This window comes from Oncorhynchus clarkii, chromosome 17, assembly GCF_045791955.1.
Source record: "Oncorhynchus clarkii lewisi isolate Uvic-CL-2024 chromosome 17, UVic_Ocla_1.0, whole genome shotgun sequence".
Lineage (NCBI taxonomy): Eukaryota > Metazoa > Chordata > Actinopteri > Salmoniformes > Salmonidae > Oncorhynchus > Oncorhynchus clarkii.
Window position 1 is genome coordinate 16987907 of NC_092163.1, and position 22912 is coordinate 17010818.

The 22912-nt window shown below is 41.4% G+C and overlaps 2 protein-coding genes across 3 annotated transcripts; both read right to left on the bottom strand.

The window, feature by feature from the left end:
- Positions 1–3472: 3472 nt before the first annotated feature.
- Positions 3473–9149, bottom strand: LOC139370362 (E3 ubiquitin-protein ligase RNF135-like). Of its 2 annotated transcripts, none has more exons than XM_071109800.1 (4): positions 8793–9149; positions 8452–8553; positions 8171–8309; positions 3473–7138 (listed from the first exon to the last, which is right to left on the bottom strand). In XM_071109800.1, exons 1-4 carry the CDS (start codon positions 9096–9098, stop codon positions 6582–6584), a joined length of 1104 nt encoding a protein of 367 aa, XP_070965901.1. In that variant the 5' UTR covers positions 9099–9149; the 3' UTR covers positions 3473–6581. The 2 variants fall into 2 exon arrangements, with proteins under 2 accessions (XP_070965901.1, XP_070965900.1); XM_071109799.1 differs by having other exon boundaries at positions 6456–7141; positions 8793–9136.
- Positions 9150–12391: 3242 nt separating this feature from the next.
- LOC139370364 (arf-GAP with dual PH domain-containing protein 2-like) lies at positions 12392–22874 on the bottom strand. Its single transcript, XM_071109801.1, has 11 exons — positions 22291–22874; positions 21498–21628; positions 21234–21325; positions 20869–20957; positions 20567–20679; positions 16101–16247; positions 15940–16023; positions 15745–15807; positions 15549–15626; positions 15189–15417; positions 12392–15023 (listed from the first exon to the last, which is right to left on the bottom strand). Exons 1-11 carry the CDS (start codon positions 22376–22378, stop codon positions 14992–14994), a joined length of 1146 nt encoding a protein of 381 aa, XP_070965902.1. The 5' UTR covers positions 22379–22874; the 3' UTR covers positions 12392–14991.
- Positions 22875–22912: the final 38 nt, after the last annotated feature.

The window sequence follows — 22912 nt, forward strand, 5'->3', positions numbered from 1 at the left end:
GTCAGACTTGTTCCCGACCAGGATGACAGGAACCCTATAGGGGGAGGGGTGACAGAGAGAAAGGTTGTAAATGGTTGATTGGATTGCTTTGAAATATAGTTATTCAGCCCGGTAGGGCACCTGTTACAAGGAACCAACCAAGGATGACCATCATAAAGAGACACCAATGGGATACTCAAAACGGACATTCTACATACAGTTGAAGTCGGAAGTTTACATACACTTAGGTTGGATTCATTAAAACTAGTTTTTCAACCACTCCACACGAATGGTGTCAACAAACTATAGTTGTGGCAAGTTGGATGACAAGCATGACACAAGTCATTTTTTCCAACAATTGTTTACTAACAGATTATTTCACTGTATAACAATTCCAGTGGGTCAGAAGTTTACAAACACTAAGTTGACTGTGCCTTTTAAACAGCTTTCCAGAAAATGATGTCATGGCTTTAGAAGCTTCTGATAGGCAAATTGACATCATTTGAGTCAATTGGAGGTGTACCTGTGGATGTATTTCAAGGCCTACCTTCAAACTCAGTGCCTCTTTCCTTGACATCATGGGACAATATAAAGAAATCAGCATAGACCTAAAAAAAAAGAAATTGTAGACCACAAGTCTGGTTCATCCTTGGGATCAATTTCCAAATGCCTGAAGGTACCACGTTCATCTGTACAAACAATAGTACGCAAGTATAAACACCGTGGTACCACGCAGCCGTCATAACGCTCAGGAAGGAGACGCGTTCTGTCTCCTAGAGATGAACGTACTTTGGTGTGAAAAGTGCAAATCAATCCCAGAAAAACAGCAAAGGACCTTGTGAAGATGCTGAAGGAAACTGGTACAAAAGTATCTATATTCACAGTAAAATGAGTCCTATATCGACATAACCTGAAAGGCTGCTCAGCAAGGAAGAAGCCACTGCTCCAAAACCACCATAAAAAAGCCAGACTACGGTTTGCAACTGCACATGGGGACAAACATCATACTTTTTGGAGAAATGTCCTCTGGTCTGATGAAGCAAAAATAGAACTGTTTGGCCATAATGACCATCGTTATGTTTGGAGGAAAAAGGGGGAGGATTGCAAGCAGAAGAACACCATCCCAACCGTGAAGCATCATGTTGTGGGGGTGCTTTGCTGCAGGAGGGACTGGTGCACTTCACAAAATAGATGGCATCATGAGGGAGAAAAATTATGTGGATATATTGAAGCAACATCTCAAGACATCAGTCAGAAAGTTAAAGCTTGGTCGCAAATGGGTCTTCCAAATGGACAATGACCCCAAGCATACTTCCAAAGTTGTGGCAAAATGGCTTAAGGACAACAAAGTCAAGGTATTGGGAGTAGCCATTAGAAAGCCCTGACCTCAATCCCATAGAAACTTTGTGGGCAGAACTGAAAAAGCGTGTGCGAGCAAGGAGGCCTACAAACCTGACTCAGTTACACCAGCTCTGTCAGGAGGAATGGGCCAAAATTCACCCAGCTTATTGTGGGAAGCTTGTGGAAGGCTGCCCAAAACATTTGACCCAAGTTAAAACCTCTAGTGACTCCCCATCCCGCATGCGGGAGCGTAATCATCGCCTGACACTAATTAGCATAACGCAACGGACATAGATATCCCTAGAAAATATTCCTATTCATGAAAATCACGAATGAAATATATTGAGACACAGCTTAGCCTTTTGTTAATCACCCTGTCATCTCAGATTTTCAAAATATGCTTTACAGCCAAAGCTAGACAAGCATTTGTGTAAGTTTATCGATAGCCTAGCATAGCATTTTGTCCAGCTAGCAGCAGGTAACGACAGATCGACAGAAACATGGCAAACGTTGTTTATAATCAATCCTCAAGGTGTTTTTCAAATATCTATTCGATAATATGTCCATCGGGACAATTCGTTTTTCAGTAGGACCGATTGGAGTAATGGCTACATCTGTATTTTACGCGAGAATCTCTCTGGCAGCATCAGGTGATCACTTGCGCAATGTAGCCGCTTAAGGGTATTCTTCAACATAAATGCGTAAAACTACCTCACAATGCTGTAGACACCAACGGGAATACGGAGAAAGAGTAATCTGGTTGATAGCCCATTCACTGCTCAATAGGGACTCATTGGAACGCAGCGCTTTCAAAACATGGGGCACTTCCGGATTGGATTTTTTCTCAGGCTTTCACCTGTAACATCAGTTCTGTTATACTCACAACCAATATGTTTACAGTTTTGGAAACTTTAGAGTGTTTTCTATCCTAAGCTGTCAATTATATGCATATTCTAGCATATTTTCCTGACAAAATATCCCGTTTACTACGGGAACGTTTTTTTTTCAAAAAATGAAAATACTACCCCCTAGTCACAACAGGTTATTAAACAATTAAAGGCAATACTACCAAATACTAATTGAGTGTATGTAAAAGTTTGACCCACTGGGAATGTGATGAAAGTTTAAATAAATCATTCTCCCTACTATTATTCTGACATTTCACATAAAATAAAAGTGGTGATCCTAACTGACCTAAAACAGGGAATTTTTACTAGGGTTAAATGTCAGGAATTGTGAAAAACTGAGTTTAAATGTATTTGGCTAAGGTGTAAGTAAACTTCCAACTTCAACTGTAGGTAATGCATGTATTATAACTGTTTATTAGTATTATTGCTGATCATCAAGATGTGCATTTCCCACAGGGAGTTAACAGTCTACCAAATACAATTCAAAGCACTCTCAGTTTGAGGAAAGTGCTTCATAGACTGAATAGACATTATTAAATCTATTTACTAAACACAGAGGTTCCAGGAAGCTTTTTTACGTACCACCTGTGGGAACTCCTCGCTGACCAGCGACATGATCAGGGAAGTCTTCCCCACCTTGGCTGTTGGAAAAAAAGACAAAGAGGATGTCATACTGGCTCAGTGTCACGCCTGGCAATGAGACTCTTCTCCATTCTAGAATTGACAGAAGAAAAGGGTATTTGCTCAGCCTCACTTTCTATTGCATTGTTATGTGTACGTAAAGTAACTGTTTTAGAAGTGCAGCCTGTCATGCATTGTTTCTCTGCACATTTCTACCATCAGATGGCAAGCCTCTTTATGCTTTGTACAAATTGGCAGTCTGTCTCTGTGCTTCACACACACGGTGAGATAGTGATGCTGCGGCAGTGAAATATTCTATCCCTCATCTCCTACACCAAGTTGCCTCCCAAATCTAAGACATGAGCATTGGCTCTAAGCCCATTCGTGGCCAGACAGAGCGACTTGACAGCTTACTAAATCACAATTGGGCTTTGCTTTAGAAGGGAAGATAATTGAATTTGGCAAATGTGAAAGATAGAGCCCTGGGTCGCTGTATAAACAAAAACAGTGCATTCAGAAAGTATTCAGACCCCTTGAATTTTTCCACATTGTTACAAAAATGTCTTAAACCCCCCCCCCCAATCTATAAATAATACCCAATAATGACAAAGCAAAAACAGGTATATAAATGTTTGCAAATTTATTACACATTTAATATGTCATTTTTTAAATTACAAATAAAAAAATGACATATTACATCTACAGTTGATGTTTGTACTGTTTGGGTCAACCTATGCATGTGAACAGACATTTTCAGTGATGAAATATCACTGAAAATATCAAGTCAAGGCACAGATCATCTCTTACTGACTCTCTCTGCAATCCTGCGCAAAGCAACGTCAGAAACTATATCCGACTTCACTGCTCTAGTCAATGCCCATCAGATACTTCACCCCTCACACTGATTGAGTAGTTTAAATGCAATGTTGAGCTCTCAATTTCTTGTGTTTTTGTGCATACCCGTTAACAAGAGTTCTGTCCGTGGTGCTGAATGCACAGTGTACTTTTCCTTCTGTGTAGTTCATTGCATGTTTAATAATGAAAATACCTACCAAAAGGAGAACATGAATGTGGTTAAAAAAGTTAAGTAGCATGTCTGGATGTGATTTACAGTAGATTTACTGTGTTTACAGTAGATATCTGTAAACACAGTCATACACATGATGTATAATCCTGTAATATGATTCTGGCATGCAATGGCAAAAATATATTCTAATGTGGCCCTCCATGGAAAATAATTGCCCAGGCCTGGTCTAGAATGCAATTTTATGATGTAGCGTTAAGATTTCCCTTCACTGGAAGTAAGGGGTCTAGCCCGAACCAAAAAAACAGCCCCAGATCATTATTCCTACCCAAAAAAACTTTACAGTTTGCACTATGCATTCGGGCAGGTAAAGTTCTCCTGGCATCTGCCAAACCCAGGTTCGACTGTCGGACTGCCAGATCACTCCAGAGAACGCGTTTCCACTGCTCCATAGTCCATAAGCGGTAAGCTTTACACCACTCCAGTCGACGCTTGGCATTGCGCATGGTGATCTTAGGCTTGGCTGCTCGGCCATGGAAACCCATTTCATGAAGCTCCCGACAAACAGTTATTGTGCTGACGTTGCTTCCAGAGGCAGTTTGGGACTTGGTAGTGAGTGTTGCAACTGAGGACAGACAATTTTTACGCACTTCAGCCCTCGGCGGCCTCGATTGCATGGCTGTGTGCTTGATTTTATTCACCTGTCAGCAAAGGGTGTGGCTGAAATACACTTCATGGCCAAAAGTATATTTAAAGTGGACAGGTGCTACCTAGGTGAGAGAGTGAATGTTTTGAACACATTAACTAAAGCTGACATTTAGCTAAGGCAAACTTAATTTTTATTTCACCTTTATTTAACAGATAGGCCAGTTGAGAACAAGTTCTCATTTACAACTGCGACCCGGCCAAGATAAAGCAAAGCAGTGCGACAAAAACAACAGAGTTACACATAAACAAACGTACAGTCAATAACACAGTAGAACAATCTATGTACAGTGTGTGCAAATGTAGAAGAGTAGGGAGGTAAGGCAATAAATAGGCCATAGAGGTGAAATAATTACAATTTAGCATTAACACTGGAGTGATAGATGTGCAGATGATGATGTGCAAGTAGAGATACAGGGGTGCAAAAGAGCAAGAAGATAAATAATATGGGGATGAGGTAGTAGGGTGTGCTCTTTACAGATTGGTTGTGTACAGGTACAGTGATTGGTAAACTGCTCTGACAGCTGATGCTTAAAGTTAAAGAGGGAGATATAAGACTCCATCCAGCATCAGTGATTTTTGCAATTTGTTCCAATCATTGGCAGCAGAGAATTGTAAGGAAAGGCGGTCAAAGGAAGTGTTGGCTTTGGGGATGACCAGTGAAATATACCTGCTGGAGCGCGTGCTACGGGTGGGTGTTGCTATGGTGACCAGTGAGCTGAGATAAGGTGGGGCTTTACCTAGCAAAGACTTACAGATGACCTGGAACCAGTGTGTTTGGCGACGAATATGTAGAGGGCCAGCCAACGAGAGCATACAGGTCGTAGTGGTGGGTACTATATGGGGCTTTGGTGACAAAACGGATGGCACTGTGATAGACTGCATCCAATTTGCTGAGTAGAGTGTTGGAGGCTATTTTGTAAATGACATCGCCGAGGTCAAGGATCGGTAGGATAGTCAGTTTTACAAGGATATGTTTGGCAGCATGAGTGAAGGAGGCTTTGTTGCGAAATAGGAAGCCGGTTCTAGATTGCTTAGATATCAACGGCAAACCATGCATTGATATGACAAACAAGTAATGTGGACAGGCAGTTTGTCAACCTCACAGCATATGGTAAATAGCGAATGTCACTTGGGTCTAAACATCAAATTGTTAAGGATACTAGCTAGATAGCCATGTTATGACACTACTAGCTGAGTAGTGTGTAGTTAACACCATGGTGTGTGTATGTGGTAGTGTAACGTTAGCTATAAAACTGGATGAACCTAGTGGAACACAGCTGGCTAGATAACGTTATTCCTCAGAGTCCTTTCATCAGCATTACCCGCTCCTCCAGCTGGCTGTCATGCATGCAGGTTCGAGCTTGACAGTAAAACAGAACTACGGAGTAGACCAAAACAAATCCACTTACGCTCTCCCACCAGTAATATTCTGACGTCCTTCCGCATCTTCACCACTGCTGAAGACCAAATCTGCAAATGCTTTCATGAAATCATTTATGTTCTCGTGTGGTTTAATACAGCCAGCGTTCCGCTATGTGGCCTGACTTACGTTTGCATTTTCCCAGTTGAGCTTCACCAACATAAACCTAACTGTAGTAAATGCCCTGCACTGAATGATATTACCAAACGGGTCCTTTGAAAGAGTTAACCTCTCAGACATAAAGCATAGCTGCTGAGGTTGACATTTATATTATTAGTCATTCGTCTGCACACAAACTTGAGTGTTACGACCGCGCAAGCTAGCCTGAACATGAAATTACGACCCGCCTCCAACGAGGCGAGCGAGGAGACAAATATTGTACAGCTACTATAACAACGCAAAACTCCATACACTCTTTGGGTGAAATAAAAAAGCAACATTAAAAATATGGGTGATTGTCATTTTATTTTGACCTCTAATAGGAATATTGTGCTAAATATATTAATTACTAAATATGTTATTTTATTTATCTCACTCGTAAACAGACAACTCTTTATGTTGTCCCCATCCTCACATATCCTTATGACACGCAAGGAGGAAAGGACAGAGCATTGTTTAGCTTCAGCCCAAACAGCCAGAACACTGGCCTCACTGGCTCTGTGAATCCCTCCTCCACACAATGCAGCAGAGTCTGACTGTCAGACAGGCTATAAAATGACAAGGTCCCATTCGTCACATCCAGAGCCAGTCTAACGATACTGGGGCAGCCATGTTTGATAAACTCCTCTATGTTATCGTGCCAGTAGCAGAGCTTGTTCCTGCTCCACTCCAGGCACCAGGAGTTGGCTGTGCGACCCAGCTGATCTCTGCGGCCGATGCTGGGGTAGGAAACCCCGACAGCCCAGCCCACGCTCGCCGACGTATCTACATCCCAATAGTGGCAGCCTTCGCTGAACTCCTGCTCCGCCATCCACTGGCTGATGTCAAAGCGGCCGTCATGGCATGCGGAGGACGTCCTCTTGGTCACCACTCTGTGCTCTTTGGGTATGAAGGTCAGGCTCCTGTGGCCTAGGGCTGGGTTGAAGGTGAGCCAGGAGAAGCTGACCCCAGGCAGAGGATGGGGTGGAGGGGCAAAGCCTGCTGACAGACATGGACAAAATGTGAGATTGAAGTCATTAGATGAACACAGTCAAGTTTATCAGCCTACTGTATCTGACCATGATGGAAAAAATGACCTAATTGTCATACTTCAGTAAAAGTAAAGATACCATTAAAAAAAAATCCCATCAAAAACTATTTGTTTCATTAGTTCTTTGTTGACAAAGTCCCAAAATGTTTGCTTGTCAGCAATCAAGTTTTCAAGATATGTAACTTTCAAAATACCAAAATCCTCCCTGTATCATGCATTTTGAAAATACCAAAATATTGTTTTTGGGTGGAGTGTTCCTTTATAATAGAAAATGACTGAAGTAAATGGGAAAGTCGCCCAGTAAAATAATGCTGGGGTAAAAGTCTAAAAGTATTTGGTTTCAAATATACTTAAGTATCAAAAGTAAATGTAATTGCTAAAATATACTTAAGTATCAAAAGTAAAAGTATAAATCATGTCAAATTCTTTATATTAAGCCAACTAGACAGCACAATCTTCTTGTTTTTTAAATTACGGATAGCCAAGGGCACATTCCAACGTCATTTACAAACAAAGCATTTGTGTTTAGTGAGTCCACCAGATCAGAGGCAGTAGGGATGACCTGGATTGTTTTCTTGATAAGTGTGTGAATTGTACCATTTTCCTGTCCTGCTAAGCATTCAAAAGATAACCAGTACTTTTGGGTGTCAGGGAAAATGTATGGAGTAAAAATTACATTATTTTATTTAGGAATGTAGTGAAGTAAAAGTAAAAGTTGTCCAAAATATTAAAAGTTAAGTACAGATACCCCCCAAAACTACTTAAGTAGTACTTTAAAGTATTTTTATTCAAGTACTTTAATCCACTGGTATCTGATGTACTCTAATTCAACAGATGTCTTCGAATGGCTATATTGTATATAGGCTACCCCATCTAGTGGTTGATTGGTGAAAACAGCACATTATATTTACAGTATTCAGTACATTATAAGGAGTAATATTCAAATGAGACTCAAGAATAGGACAAATCCTACAGTCTACCTTCAGCCCGGTGTCTGTCATTTGAAGGAGGGGAGATAGGCAACTCCTGAACCCGACCATCATGGGAGGCTGGGACATCTGGACATCTGTCATCTGTCACTTCTGAGCTTGTGTCATTTATAACAACAGGGGCCTCCATCTATATGACAAGATAACACAATACAGGAGCATGAAAATTAACTTTAAAAAATATGATCTTTAAAAAATATGATCTTTAAAAAATAAAACCAACTAAGGAGGAAGTTGTAGCCTACTGTAAATACTGTATCTGGAAAGTTTACCTGTTGCTGTTGAATAGTACTTCCCAGCTCAGATGGTCTGTTGATATCAGTCTGTTGTGAGTGTGAGGCCACACATTCTTCAGCTTTATCCTCTTTGAAGTCCTGACAATTATATAATGTAATATTATATAATACAATTAAACTATTTCTACTAATTGATAACTACTATAAAGTTATTTATAGTTGTGCACTTGTTTATGGTAAAAAATAAATAAAAGTGAATCCTCCAAACTGATGTATTCCTATTTAAAATTCCGTGTTATTATGTAGCGACGTTGATCGTGACAGGAGTCAATAAGCATACTCTGTTCATAAAAAAAATTAAAAACGTTTTAACTTACCACTTCCATTTCATGTCCTTTTGTAAAATCTTCAGTGGATACAAAACGTTTATGTTCGTAATGAACATTCACGATGTTACAAAGTAGAACATTTTTATTCAGTTTAAAACCTGTTCGAATTTTTCCTCTGCAACCGGGACAATCCTTCCTCGTCTTCGCTTTTCCAAGTAGATAATCCTCTAAACATTTCATACAATAACTGTGGCCACAAGTTAAAGTCACCGGATCAGTGAAAATGTCAAAGCATATTGAACATGTGAGACATTTTCCTATATCTGTAAGAAGTTCTTCATGTAGCAACGCCATTGCGGTTCGGTGTGTAGGCTAGAATGCCTGAATTGAAACCGAAAGTGCAGTAAGGGGAAGTACAGTAAGGCAGATTGCAAATTTTCCGAAAGGGATTTTTCCACTCGAAGAAAAAAATGTACCTAATTAATAAACACCAATTAATGATCTCTCTCTTTCTGTGTGTGTGTTTGAAAGCACGGAAATACAGTATGTCTGTGTCTTGAGGCTGTTGCTCATTGCTGAGAGAGAAGTTTCATGAGAATATGTCAATCAATGCAACTGTAGGCTTGTCTTGTATAACGTCTGTTGGTTGTATTTGTCACACCCTGATCTGTTTCACTTGTCTTGTGATTGTATCCACCCCCTCCGGGTGTCGCTTATTTTCCCTGGTGAATATATCCCTGTGTTTCCTGTCTCTCTGTGCCAGTTCGTCTTGTATGTTTTTCAAGTCAACCAGCGGTTTTCCGTACTCCTGCTTCTATTCTCTTTTGCTAGTCCTCCCGGCTTTTGACCCTTGACGGTTTTCTGGACTCTCTACCTGACCATTCTGCCTGCCCTGACCCGGAGCCTGCCTGCCACACTGTACCTCCTAGACTCTGAACTGGTTTTGACCTTTTGCCTTTCCATGACTATTCTCTTGCCAACCCCTTATGGATTGTTAATAAAATAACCCCAACCCCTTTTGGATTTGTTAAATAAATATCAAGACTCAAACCATCTGCCTCCAGTGTCTGCATCTGGGTCTCGCCTTGTGCACCTATAGTGTTATAATTGTTAAAAAGTTAGACACTTCCAAGACTGCCATTTTCTGGTTAATATATTCACTCACCTCAAAACTGTATATAACCATAACTTTCTCTCCTACTGAAAGCATTGCCACCTGATTTTATTTTTTTGCCCAAACTGGTATTCTCAAGTGTAGGATGTGCAGATCACCCTCCTTTTCTGCTTTAAAGGTTCAGTGCAGTCAAAAACGTGATTTAAATGTGCTTTATATATATTTCCACACTAAATGGTTGGAGTAGTACTCTGCAGTTGTGGAAATTATAATAATGCCCCTTCAGTGTAAGAGCTGTTTTAAAAGACAGCCTGAAATGTCTGCCTGTTTTGGGGGGATGGAGTTTTGGCATGGCTGGTGACATCCCCAAGTGGTAAATGAGTTAATAGACCAATAAGAGTTCCAAACCTCTCTACCAATAACAGGTCGTTTTCAGTTTTCCTCTCCCACTCAGGCCACTCCCAGACAGTCCTAGCATAATTTTTTACCATTTTAATAGAAAACAATCATAGTAAGGTACATAATTGCTATCAGAAAGGATTTGATATTGTTATAAAAACAGCTGCATTGGACCTTTAAGGTAATCAGAGTGGTCTTACATTGGACCTTTAAGGTAATCAGAGTGGTCTTACATTGGACCTTTAAGATAATCAGAGTGGTCTTACATTGCACCTTTAAGATAATCAGAGTGGTCTTACATTGGACCTTTAAGATAATCAGAGTGGTCTTACATTGGACCTTTAAGATAATCAGAGTGGTCTTACATTGCACCTTTAAGATAATCAGAGTGGTCTTACATTGGACCATTAAGATTATCAGAGTGGTCTTACATTGGACCTTTAAGGTAATCAGAGTGGTCTTACATTGCACCTTTAAGGTAATCAGAGTGGTCTTACATTGGACCTTTAAGGTAATCAGAGTGGTCTTACATTGGACCTTTAAGGTAATCAGAGTTGTCTTACATTGCACCTTTAAGGTAATCAGAGTGGTCTTACATTGGACCTTTAAGGTAATCAGAGTGGTCTTACATTGGACCTTTAAGGTAATCAGAGTGGTCTTACATTGGACCTTTAAGGTAATCAGAGTGGTCTTACATTGGACCTTTAAGGTAACTAGGCAAGTCAGTTAAGAACAAATTCTTATTTACAATGACGGCCTACCAAAAGGCAAAAGGCCTCATGCGGAGACGGGGGCCTGGGATTATTATTATAGATTTTTTTAAATACAATATAAATATAGGACAAAACACACATCACAACAAGAGATAACACATATGGAATCATGTATTAACCAAAAAAGTGTTAAACAAAACAAAATATATTTGAGATTCTTCAAAGTAGCCACCCTTTGCCTTGATGACAGCTTTGCACACGCTTGGCATTCTCTCAACCAGCTTCATGCGGTAGTCACGTGGAATGCATTTCAATTAACAGGTGTGCCTTGTTAAAAGTTAATTTGTGGAATTTCTTTCCTTCTCAATGCGTTTCAGCCAATCAGTTGTGTTGTGACAAGGTAGGGTACACTTGATAGCTCTATTTGGTAAAAGACCAAGTCCATATTATGGCAAGAACAGCTCAAATAAACAAAGAGAAACAAACGATAGTCCTTTATTACTTTAAGACAAGAAGGTCAGTCAATCTGGAAAACTTCAATAACTTTGAAAGTTTCTTCAAGTGCAGTCACAAAAACCATGAAGTGCTATGATGAAACTGGCTTTCATGAGGACTGCCACATGAAAGGAAGACCCAGAGTTACCTCTGCTGGAGAGGTTAAGTTCATTATAATAACTGCACCTCAGATTGCAGCCCAAATAAATTATTCACAGAGTTCAAGTAACAGACACATTTCAACATCAACTGTTCAGAGGAAACTGAGTGAATCAGGCCTTCATGGTCGAATTGAGTGCTGCGTCAGATGACCTGGCCTCCACAATCACCTGATCTCTACCCAATTGAGATGGTTTGGGATGAGTTGAACCGCAGCATGAAGGAAAAGCAGCTAACAAGTGCTCAGCATATGTGGGAACTCCTTCAAGACTGTTGGAAAAGCATTCCTGGTGAAGTTGGTTGAGAGAATGCCAAGACTGTGCAAAGCTGTCATCAAGGCAAAGGGTGGCTACTTTGAATCTAAATTATAAAATCTATTTAGATTTGTTTAACACTATTTTGGTTACTATGTGATGTGTTCTTTCATAGTTTTGATGTATTCAATATTATTCTACAATGTAAAAAATAATAAAAATAAAGAAAAACCCTAGAATGAGTAGGTGTGTCCATACTTTTGACTGGTAGTGTATATTTGAGACTTCTCAATCCCGAGAAATCTCAGTCAACCAAAATGGGGTCAGTCCAAGTAGCCCTGCTTGGCATCAACTGAGCTACAAAAGTATTCTGACGGGGCAAATTCAATTTCAACATTTATGAACATTGGGTCACTACAGTTATTGTTACTTGTGGTCAAAAACATTATTTTTAGTTCATACTATGAGGGGGGGAAGGGTGTTAAATGTATTTCACAGTAAAAGGGGAGGGTCATGTGAAAATATTTTTAATGTTGGGGAGGGGGGTAAATTTTTTCTTATGACACCGTGAGTTATATTTGACGTATATGGCCACTCCTCCCCCTTTCTGTAATCTGTCACATCTGAATACATTATAATAATTTACTTCAATGTCTTTATCAAAGACAGAACCATTGAACCATGTTTCCGAGAGAACCAGAACGTCAGGACACTAGTCTTGTACTCAAATGTCAATTGTGTTCATTTTTAAAATCATACTTCGCACATTTAGGTGCATTATCCCAAGCCCCCTTCGAGATTTAAAGTCAGAGGGCGTATTCAGCTTATTCACATAAGAGTTAACAGGCATAAGATCATCTGTAACTATTTTTTGAGTGAGCTGAACCTTTGCCAAGGCCCCTGGCAACCACGTGAGAGCAGAACAAACTGAGCATTTGGCAGTCGTCCCTCAAGTCACAGGACGCAGAGGCTGGGCCAGGAACTGGGAGAGCAGTGTTGGCAGAGCTCAGTCCACCCGGATGAAGCTCCCACCAAAGGAGTGGAGCTGCTACAGAGGACCGGAGTGGCTGCCAGTGCTGCATTCTTCTGGGTGTGCACAGGAGGCCTTGGTGTGGCTCCTGTTGCAGGGTTGGGGCTTCCATGGGGGGCAGGAGTGTCTCAGGCCTGACCTGGGGATGGGAGTAGGGAGGGAAACCGAAACTAGCCTGGGAGAGAGGTTGTGGCGGGAATTGAGGAGGGTGGTGTGGAGGACAGTGTGGCTGGCGAAGCTCCAAACTCTCAGCATATGAGGGCTGATGATGTGAATGATGCATGGTGTGGACTGCATCATGTGGTGCACTACCCTCGACAGTGTGCTGTGATGGGCCGGGTCGGGTAGAGATATTAGGTTTCAGGTAAGACCCCAATGCAGACTGTGTTGAAGATTTTTTTTATTACAGTAATAGTGGAAGGCAAACGACAGATCAAGGCAGGCATGGGTCGATAATCCAGAGTAGTGGGCAACGGTACAGGACGGCAGGCATGCTCAGGGTCAGGACAGGCAAGGGTCTAAACCAGGAGGGCGAGAAAAAGAGAGACTGGAGGAAAGCAGGAGCTGAGACAAAACGCTGGTTGACTTGACAAACAAGACGAACCTGCAACAGGCAAACAAAGAACACAGGTATCAGTACCCAGGGGATAATGGGGAAGATGGATGACACCTGGAGGGGGGTGGAGACGAGCACAAGGACAGGTGAAACAGATCAGGGTGTGACAGATGTGCTGTGATGGGCTGGGTCTGGTTGAGCTGTGCTGTGATAGGCCTGTTCTGGAGGCATAGGAGGGAGGTTCTAGGGGGAATTGAAGAGGTTGGTGTGGAGGGCAGTGTGGCTACAAAATCTGTATTGGGCCTCTTTGACTGTGTACGGCTTGGGCATAGCTCAGTGTATCTGCATGCAGTTCCTGGGAAGAGAAGTGGTGGAGAGTGGTGTGGGGGCAGTGTTGCCGGCTGTTCTCCAGTCTCTGTGAGGTGCCACCAGATGCAGCTCTAAAGGAGCATTTGATTTGTCTCAAGGAGTTGGTGGCTGTTCTGTTGCTCCTGTGGTGTGAGGTGGACTGGCCACCCAGAGCAACATCCTTAACATCCTGGTAACGGTGGGGACTGCCTTTGTAATGGCAATTTTAATGTTAGTGCTTTTCTCATAACCAATTTCTGTGTTCATGCAAGTGGCTGACTGAACAAATCCTCACTATCAGTAGCTGCAATTTGGCAGTATGCCCAGACCTTATTTTGAGAACAATACCTCGTGAGGTATTGGTCTGTCACATGTCATGGCCTCTACAAGGTGTCAGGGATGCAGGCCCAACATGGCCCATGTTGACTCCAATGCTTCCCACAGTTGTGTCAAGTTGGCTGGATGTCCTTTTGGGTGGTGGACCATTCTTGATACACACGTGACTACTGAGCATGAAAAACCCAGCAGCGTTGCAGTTCTTGACACAAACTGGTGCGCCTGGCACCTTCTAACATATCCTGTTCAAAGGCACTTCAATATTTTGTCTTGCCCATTCACCCTCTGAATGGCACACATACACAATCCATGTCTCCATTGTCTCAAGGCTTACAAATCCTTATTTAACCTCCTCCCCGTCATCGACACTGATTGAAGTGGATTTAACAAGTGACATCAATAAGGGATCATAGCCTTCACCTGGCCAGTCTGTCATGGAAAGAAGTTGTCCTTAATGTTTTATACGCTCAGTGTATATGAACAGTAGTTAATAGAAAGTATATATTACATTCCCAATGTCCCTGACAATGACATCAGTTCCCATCTCATAATAGTCAGTCCTGTCACCGGTTTGCAAGGTGCCCTGGATAATGGTGACTTGCAATGATTACCAGTGCTGGTCCACATTGGCAGCTCTTCAGTTCGTTTAGCCTCTTTAGCCTGAGTTCATTTAGCCTCTCATCATTTTTCGATAAACATGACTCCATTGAAGAGTTCACTGATCCCCTCTTGTGAGAAACCTCCTCCTGTCACTGGTAGGCTCTCTGAAACAGGCAGCCAGCCTCACACATTGCCATTTCTTCCTGTAAATGCTGCTTTCCTTTCCTCCAGTTTATACACCATTCATTTTGTCATCCTTCTCATGTTTGCCTCAGCTGAAAAAACAAATAAAGACACATTGTCAATCATAAAAAATAAAAAAAAACTTATTTCAGCTACTCAAAAGTATAATTTCTTGTCATTGACTATGTTTATAATAATCATAAGTATCATGCTGCTGGTATATTGTAAACATGGTGAACAGTGAATGGTCTTCATACTGTTGTAGTGCTGCGGTAGCATAGGCTGGGAGATTACTAGTTTGAAGGCTTCTATCCACTCCCTCCGGTCCTGCTCCTGGTCACACAGGAAGACAAACTGCCTGTCTGGCGTCTCCAAGGTGACCCCGAACCTCCACCTGCCACTGCGGTTCCCCTTAGGCTGGACCTCCCTCACAGAGTAGCCATGGACCTCTGTGCCGATGAAGACAGCTCCTAGTTCCAAAGCATCCTATGGACGGACACACAGCAATACACACATAGACACAGCCAGACACACACACACACACACACACACACACTAGTTACAACATTCTTCGCCACAAATACAAATGGCTTATGCATGTTCTCTGTTGTCATTACCAGTGAAGTTTTGAAGTAGGACATCTTTCTGTCCGTTAAGTTTAAGACGAACCATCTCTTCTTGAATGTCTCCCATTGCTAAGAACAGATACAGAATCAGTCCTGGCTGACCATCATACAGGTTGAGTTTCTGGTGCTCTCGGCGTATATCACTTTAGAACTTTACTATGTTCAATGGATTTGATGGATTACTAACCGCGGGGCCGGTTTTCTCCATGTAGCCTTCTTTAATGCTACTTCTGGTTATCAAAGGTACAAGCTGCACAAACAAAAAACATAGAAAGGAGACAGATCTGTACCAAGGACATCCTTGAAAGTATGACGTCACCTGTGACATATCATGTCAGTTACGGCGATACAAGACTTCTACTTTGAAACAGTTTGTACTCACGTCACACTCCCTGGCATTAGGGTCGACTTTCTTGAGGTAAGCAAACCGGGTGGCCCGAATCGCATTGAAACAGGACACAATTTCCTAGAAGGAGAGAGGAATTTGAATCTCTAGACGTCTTCATGACAACGTTTCAATTAAGTTTTGTCATTGGTTATTACCTGGCTGTTGTCATGGTAAACAAACAGGTTTCTGGTCCGTTCTTCCTCCAGGTAGGAGATTTGCAGCCCGTGGGCGTGGCCTATCTTTTCCGGCTGGAACACGGCATTGAGGTCCTTCATAGAGATGACTGCTTTGGGCTTCTTGGACTAGGGTCAATAATACACAACAGGCAGCATTATGATGAGCCCTTCTCAGGTATTTTATATTTAACATTTATTTAACCAGGTAAGTCAATTAACAACAAATTCTTATTGACAATGACGGCCTAGCAAGAGGGAAAGGCTTCTTGTGGCGACGGGGGCTGGGATAAAAAATCTACAAAAATTGACAACACGGATCACAACAAGAGAGACACCACAACTCTACATAAAGAGACCTAAAACAACAACAAAACATGGCAGCAACACAGCATGACAACAACAAGACATGGCAGAAACACAGTATGACAAAAACATAGCAAGACAACAACATGGTAGCAAAACAGCATGGCAGCAGCACAACATGGTAGCAGCACAAAACATGACAACAACACAACATGGTAGCAACACAACATGGCAGCAGCACAACATGGTAGCAGCACAAAACATGGCCCAAACATTATTAGGCACAGACAACAGCACAAAGGGCAAAATGGTAGAGCTAAAAAAAAAAACATCACGCGAAGCAGCCACCAGTGTCAGTAAGACATTCTTCCTAACGAATGACATAACCTTTGTTTTGGAGGTGTTCACAACAAGGTTAAGGGCAGAGAAAGCTTGCTGGATACTAAGAAAGCTTTGTTGTAGAGCATTCCATATAAAATTTGGGGAGGGGCCAGATGATTATAAGACTGTATCATCTGCATATAAGTGGATGCAGTGCATTCAGAAAGTACTCAGACCCCTTCCCTTTTTCCACATTTTGCTACATTACAGCCTTATTCTAAAATAGATTTAAAAAATTAAATCTACACATAATACCCCATAATGAGGTTTTTAGACATTTTTGCAAATCTATTCAAATTAAAAAACAGAAATACCTTATTTACATAAGGATTCAGACCCTTTATTATGAGACTTGAAATTGAGCTCAGGTGCATCCTGTTTCCATTGATCATCCTTGAGATGTTTCTACAACTTGACATGGTAAATTCAATTGATTGGACATGATTTGGTAAACACACACCTGTCTATATAAGGTCCCACAGTTGACAATGCATGTCAGAGCAAAAACCAAGCCATGAGGTCAAAGTAATAGTCCATAGAGCTCCGAGGATTGTGTCAAGGCACAGATCTAGAGAAGGGCACTAAAAAATGACTGCAGCATTGAAGGTCCCCAAGAACACAGTGGCCTCCATCATTCTTAAATGGAAGAAGTTTGGAACCACCAAGACGCTTCCTAGAGCTGGTCGCCCGGCCAAACTGAGCAATCCGGGGAGAAGGGCCTTGGTCAGGGAGGTGACCAAGAACCCGATGGTCACTCTGACAGAGCTCCAGAGTTCCTCTGTGGAGATGGGAGAAAATTTCCAGAAGGACAACCATCTCTGCAGCACTCCACCAATCAGGCCGTTATGGTAGAGTGGCCAGACAGAAGCCAATCCTCAGTAAAAGGCACATGACAGCCCACTTGGAGTTTGCCAAAAGGCACCTAAAGGACTCTCAGACAATGACAAACAAGATTCTCTGGTCTGATGAAACCAACCTGACAGAGTTTGAGAGGCTCCGCAGAGAAGAATGGGAGAAACTACCCATAAGTTTGTAGCGTCATGCCCAAGAAGACTTGAGGCTGTAATCGCTGCCAAAGGTGTTTCAACAAAGTACTAAGTAAATGGTCTGATTACTTATGTAAATGTGATATTTCAGTTTTTTTTTATTTTATAAATTTGCAAAAATGTTTTAAAAAAATGTTTTTGCTTTGTCATTATGGGGTATTGTGTGTAGATTGATGAGCGGAAGAAAACAATTGAAACCATTTTAGGATAAGGCTGTAACGTAACAAAATGTGGAAATAGTCAAGAGGTCTGAATACTTTCCGAATGCACTGTAAGTGGATAAGAGCCTATTGCCTGAGGTATGTTGTTGATGTAAATTGAGAAGAGCGTGGAGCCTGGGTTCGAGCATTGGGGTGACAGGTGGGCTGAGACAGCAGATGTTCTGACTTTACATATTGCACTCTTTGAAAGAGGTAGTTAGCAAACCAGACCAAAGACCCCTCAGAGACACCAATACACCTTAGCCGACCAACAAGAATGGAATGGTCTACAGTATCGAAAACCTTGGCCAAGTCAATAAAGATAGCAGTTTAGCAATGCTTAGAGTTAAAGGCAGTGATGACATAATTTAGGACCTTTATGGTTGCAGTGACACATCCATAACCAGATGCACAACCGTAAGGCTCTCCAGAGGGTAGGGAGGTCTGCACAACGCATTACCAGGGCAAACTACCTGCCCTCCAGGACACACACACCACCTGATGTCACAGAAAGGCCATAAAGATCATCAAGGACACCAACCACCCAAGCCACTGCCTGTTCACCCCGCTATCATCCAGAAGGCGAGGTCAGTACAGGTGCATCAAAGCAGGGACCGAGAGACTGAAAAACAGCTTCTATCTCAAGGCCATCAGACTGTTAAACAGCCACCACTGACATTGAGTGGCTGCTGCCAACATACTGACTCAACTCCAACCACTTTAATAATGGAAAAATGTATCACTAGCCACTTTAAACAATGCCACTTAATATAATGTTTACATACCCTACATTACTCATCTCATATGTATATACTGTACCCTATACCATCTACTGCATCTTGCCATCTTTATGTACTACATGTATCACTAGCCACTTTAAACAATGCCACTTTTGTTTACATACCCTACATTACTCATCTCATATGTATGCCGTTCTGTACCATCACTCATTCATATATTTTTATGTACATATTCTTCATCCCTTTACACTTGTGTGTATAAGGTAGTTGTTGTAGAATTGTTAGGTTAGATTACTCATTGGTTATTACTTCATTGTCGGACCTAGAAGCACAAGCATTTCGCTACACTCGCATTAACATCTGCTAACCATGTGTATGTGACAAATAAAATTTGATTTGATTTGAACCAGAGTGGAAACCAGATTGCGTACCAGAGAGAATACTATAGACATCATGAAAGCCAGTCAGTTGATTACTAACAAGTTTTTCTAACACTTTGGTAAACAGGGCAAGATCCTGTAGAAATTAGCCTATAAGAGCTGGGATCAGCTTGATCTCCCCTTTAAATAAAGGTTTCAGCGTGGCTGCCTTCCAAGCACTGGGAACCTCCCCAGAGAGGAGAGACAGGCTCGGCAACTATAGGGTCTGCAACTTTAAAGAAGAAAGGATGTAAGCCATCTGTCCCAGATGCTTCTTTGGGGTAAAGTTTAATAAGGAGCCCCTTTAGCACATCAGACATAGTGACCGCCTGCAGGGAGAAGCTGAGTAGCGAGGAAGGGGAAGAAGAGGGAGTAGCATCAAGGCTAGTCACATTAGAAGGGCTGGGAGATGAGGAAGTGTTGGATGGGAAAGGAGGCATGGCTGAGTCAAATAGGAATCCTGACTCAATTAAGTGATGATTAAAGAGCTCAGCCACAACCACATTATCCACATTGGGGGACATGGGCAGCTGTGAGGAGGAGGGTTTATTCTCCAGGTCTTTCACCATTTTCCAGAACTTCTTTGGGTTAGACCCACAGAGAGAGAACGGCTCCTTAAAGTAACTGACTTTGGCCTTCCGTGCCTGAGTGCACTCTTTCTCAATTGCCTGAACAACAGCCAGTCAGCCTGAGTATTTGTATACAGACCATTTCATCAAATAGTGTTCTTGAGGTGAAGTAACTCTGCCAGATCACAGTCGAACCAGGGGCTGAACCTGTTTTTAATGATAATTTTCTTTATGGGGGCATGCCTGTTAATTTAACAATACCATTGAAAATATTTTTTTTTAAAGGTCCAAGCATCTTCGACAGAGGGGACCAAGCGGATTCTATGCTAATTTCCAGAGGCTCGGTCATGAAGGAAGGTTTCTCATTCAAGTTTTTCAGCAAGCGTCTATGACAAATCAGTACAGGTAATTTAACTGAGCAGCCAATTCAGAACACAGTGATCACTAAGGTCACTTCAGAAAAACACCAGACTGATACCTATCAGGATTATTTGTGAGGATAACATCAAGGAGAGTAGCCTTTCTGGGTATTTGGGGTCATACCTCATGGGATTGGTAATGATCTGAGAGAGATTTAGGGAGTCCCATTGTTTTAAGTAACTGGGGTTGTTCCCTGTGACTTTTCCAAAGCGTTCTGGGCACGTACCCAGGACGACATTTTGTTAGCTGGGTTATCTGATTGAAGAGGATGGAGAGAAGCTACTTAAAGGGAAAGAGGGATACCTAGTCAGTTGTACAACTGAATACATTCAACTGAAATGTGTCTTCTGCATTTCAACCAACTTACATCCTCCTTGGTGAAGTATCTCAAGGTGAAGTCTGTTTCAGAGAGCAGGAATCTCCTTTTCAGGAACTGCTTGTTGTCCTTGCCTTTCTTCCATAATATTCCTTCATAAAGTCCTGAATGTGATTCAACCAATACAAAACATTGATTTAGTTAGTATCCCTCGTCTCTTCATACGCAGTATTTTGGTACGTTTGGTTCTATGCCTTGCTCTGTAGACAGCGATGTAATGTCTTGTGTTCCTAGACAATTTGAATAAAATAAATAGACTTATCCATGAAGGCTTGTCAAAATGTAGCACTTACCTGAACTATAAACTTGTTGAAGGGAGTTATTCTCTCCTGTGAATTCTCTCCTCTCATACTTAGCACGTATCCACTGATCTTTAAGAACACTGTCAGGAAACCAAAAGGTTAAAGATTGAAATACAAAAACTAATATTTTAAAAATACAAACTTTTTGTGTTGAATATATGACTCAACTTCGACCACAAACACTGCAGTATTTGCCAACTCAGTCAATTGTAGGCTAATTGACGCCAAGATGTTTCTTCTTCTTCTCTTGAAATAATACTACATCCTTCCACTGAATGAACAACTGTCAAGTCATCACAATTTACACTTCCTTAAATTGAGTGAGCGAATGAAGACATTGATATAGTTCCACTCACACACAGTCCTTCTCCTGTGGCCGGTAGTAGAAGGGTGGAACACACTTCTCATAGAACGCATTGGCTGCTGCGTTACCCCTTGTCTTCATACACTACAATTAGAAACATAATAGGAACGTTATAACATAATAATAACATAATAAGCATGTTATAACATGACAACATCAAAGGGATTGTGACTATTGAGTGATCTTGAGAGTACATCCTTCAAGGTGTAAAGGTCCTTGGTACACTCCTGGGCCATGGTGACATGTTAAACTGTACCTCTACTAGGGAATCATCCCAGATATCCAAGCGTATGGACTTTATCTGGCTGATGGCAGGAAAGTCCCGATGTGTCCCAGAACAGTTCACACATACAAACACACCAAGTTTGTATGAGGCCCAGTCTGGCTCTGTGAATAGCAGTAATAGGACACTGTATCAATCAATCAGACACTGGACATGTTTGCAGCCTGTATACCTTTGCACCACATTACTATAGTTTGGATATTGGACTTTGTAGTATGTCATGCCTTGATTGGTTGTTTTTTTCTAGGCTGGTTGATGAGTTGTAGAGAGTTACTGGAAAGGAGGAACCCTTGTAATCATTGACTGAATGGACTATAACTTTAAGACATGCCATGGTTGTACTAATTTGACTTTTTAGTCATTTAGCAGACGCTCTTATCCAAAGTGACTTATAGTTAGTGCATTCATCTTAAGATAGCTAGGTGAGACAACCACATCACAGTCGTAGTAAGAACATAATCAGCAGTGAAATCCAGTGGAATAAATGCAAATATAACTCACATGTCTTACATGGCTTAGGTTTTTGCTCATGCTCCACATTCTATAAACAATAGACAACCACACTGAAATTGTCGATCATTAATATGAAATAGTCTCATAGAAGACATAGCTTCTGTTTGGGGGTCCCTCAATATTTCACTACTTTAAACTTTTGTTTTACAGTTCCTATCTGTACCATATCCTAACCACAATGGTAACCTAAATATGTCAAATGTTAGAGGCTATCAATAATGTTTTAACATGTATTCTATTAAATATAACTCACCAGGGGCCCCACAGTCGGCACAATGGTCGTTGCTGGGCTGTTTCACCATATCAAGCAGAATCTTCTTATTTCTCTCCGGACTTGCCATAAGTAAATCGGCTATTCTTCTGCCTCAATCAAGTCCCAACAAACGAATTTCTTATTTTACTTAGGTCCATGCCTTTTCATTCACTCAAATGTATTACTTCTAACAGGTGTCAGGACATTTTTTGTTGTTGTTTCACTTGACCGCGGTCACTGGCCGACGTTTCCTTTTCTTACTGGCATAGCAACATGACGTTTATTGTTCTTCACACAAACACGCACTATCAAATAACAATGAGTAGGGGAAGCGAAAAAGGCGTTACCATATATTACGCATAATTTATAAACGGACAAGTAGGCCTGACAGAATAGTAATATCCAAGAAAAACAACTGTTCTTGATTTTATAGTATATATTACAACAACATATATCGAGATAATATATGTGTTGAAAATGTCACCAAAGTTAATTCATATTCATATTGAAATGTAAATAAATAAAATATCTTAATATATAAAAACGAAGGCACTTGAGATGAAAGTCAGTGAGATTTCAAATGCAGCATAAATAACCTGGAGAGCGGGGGAACATGAAGTGC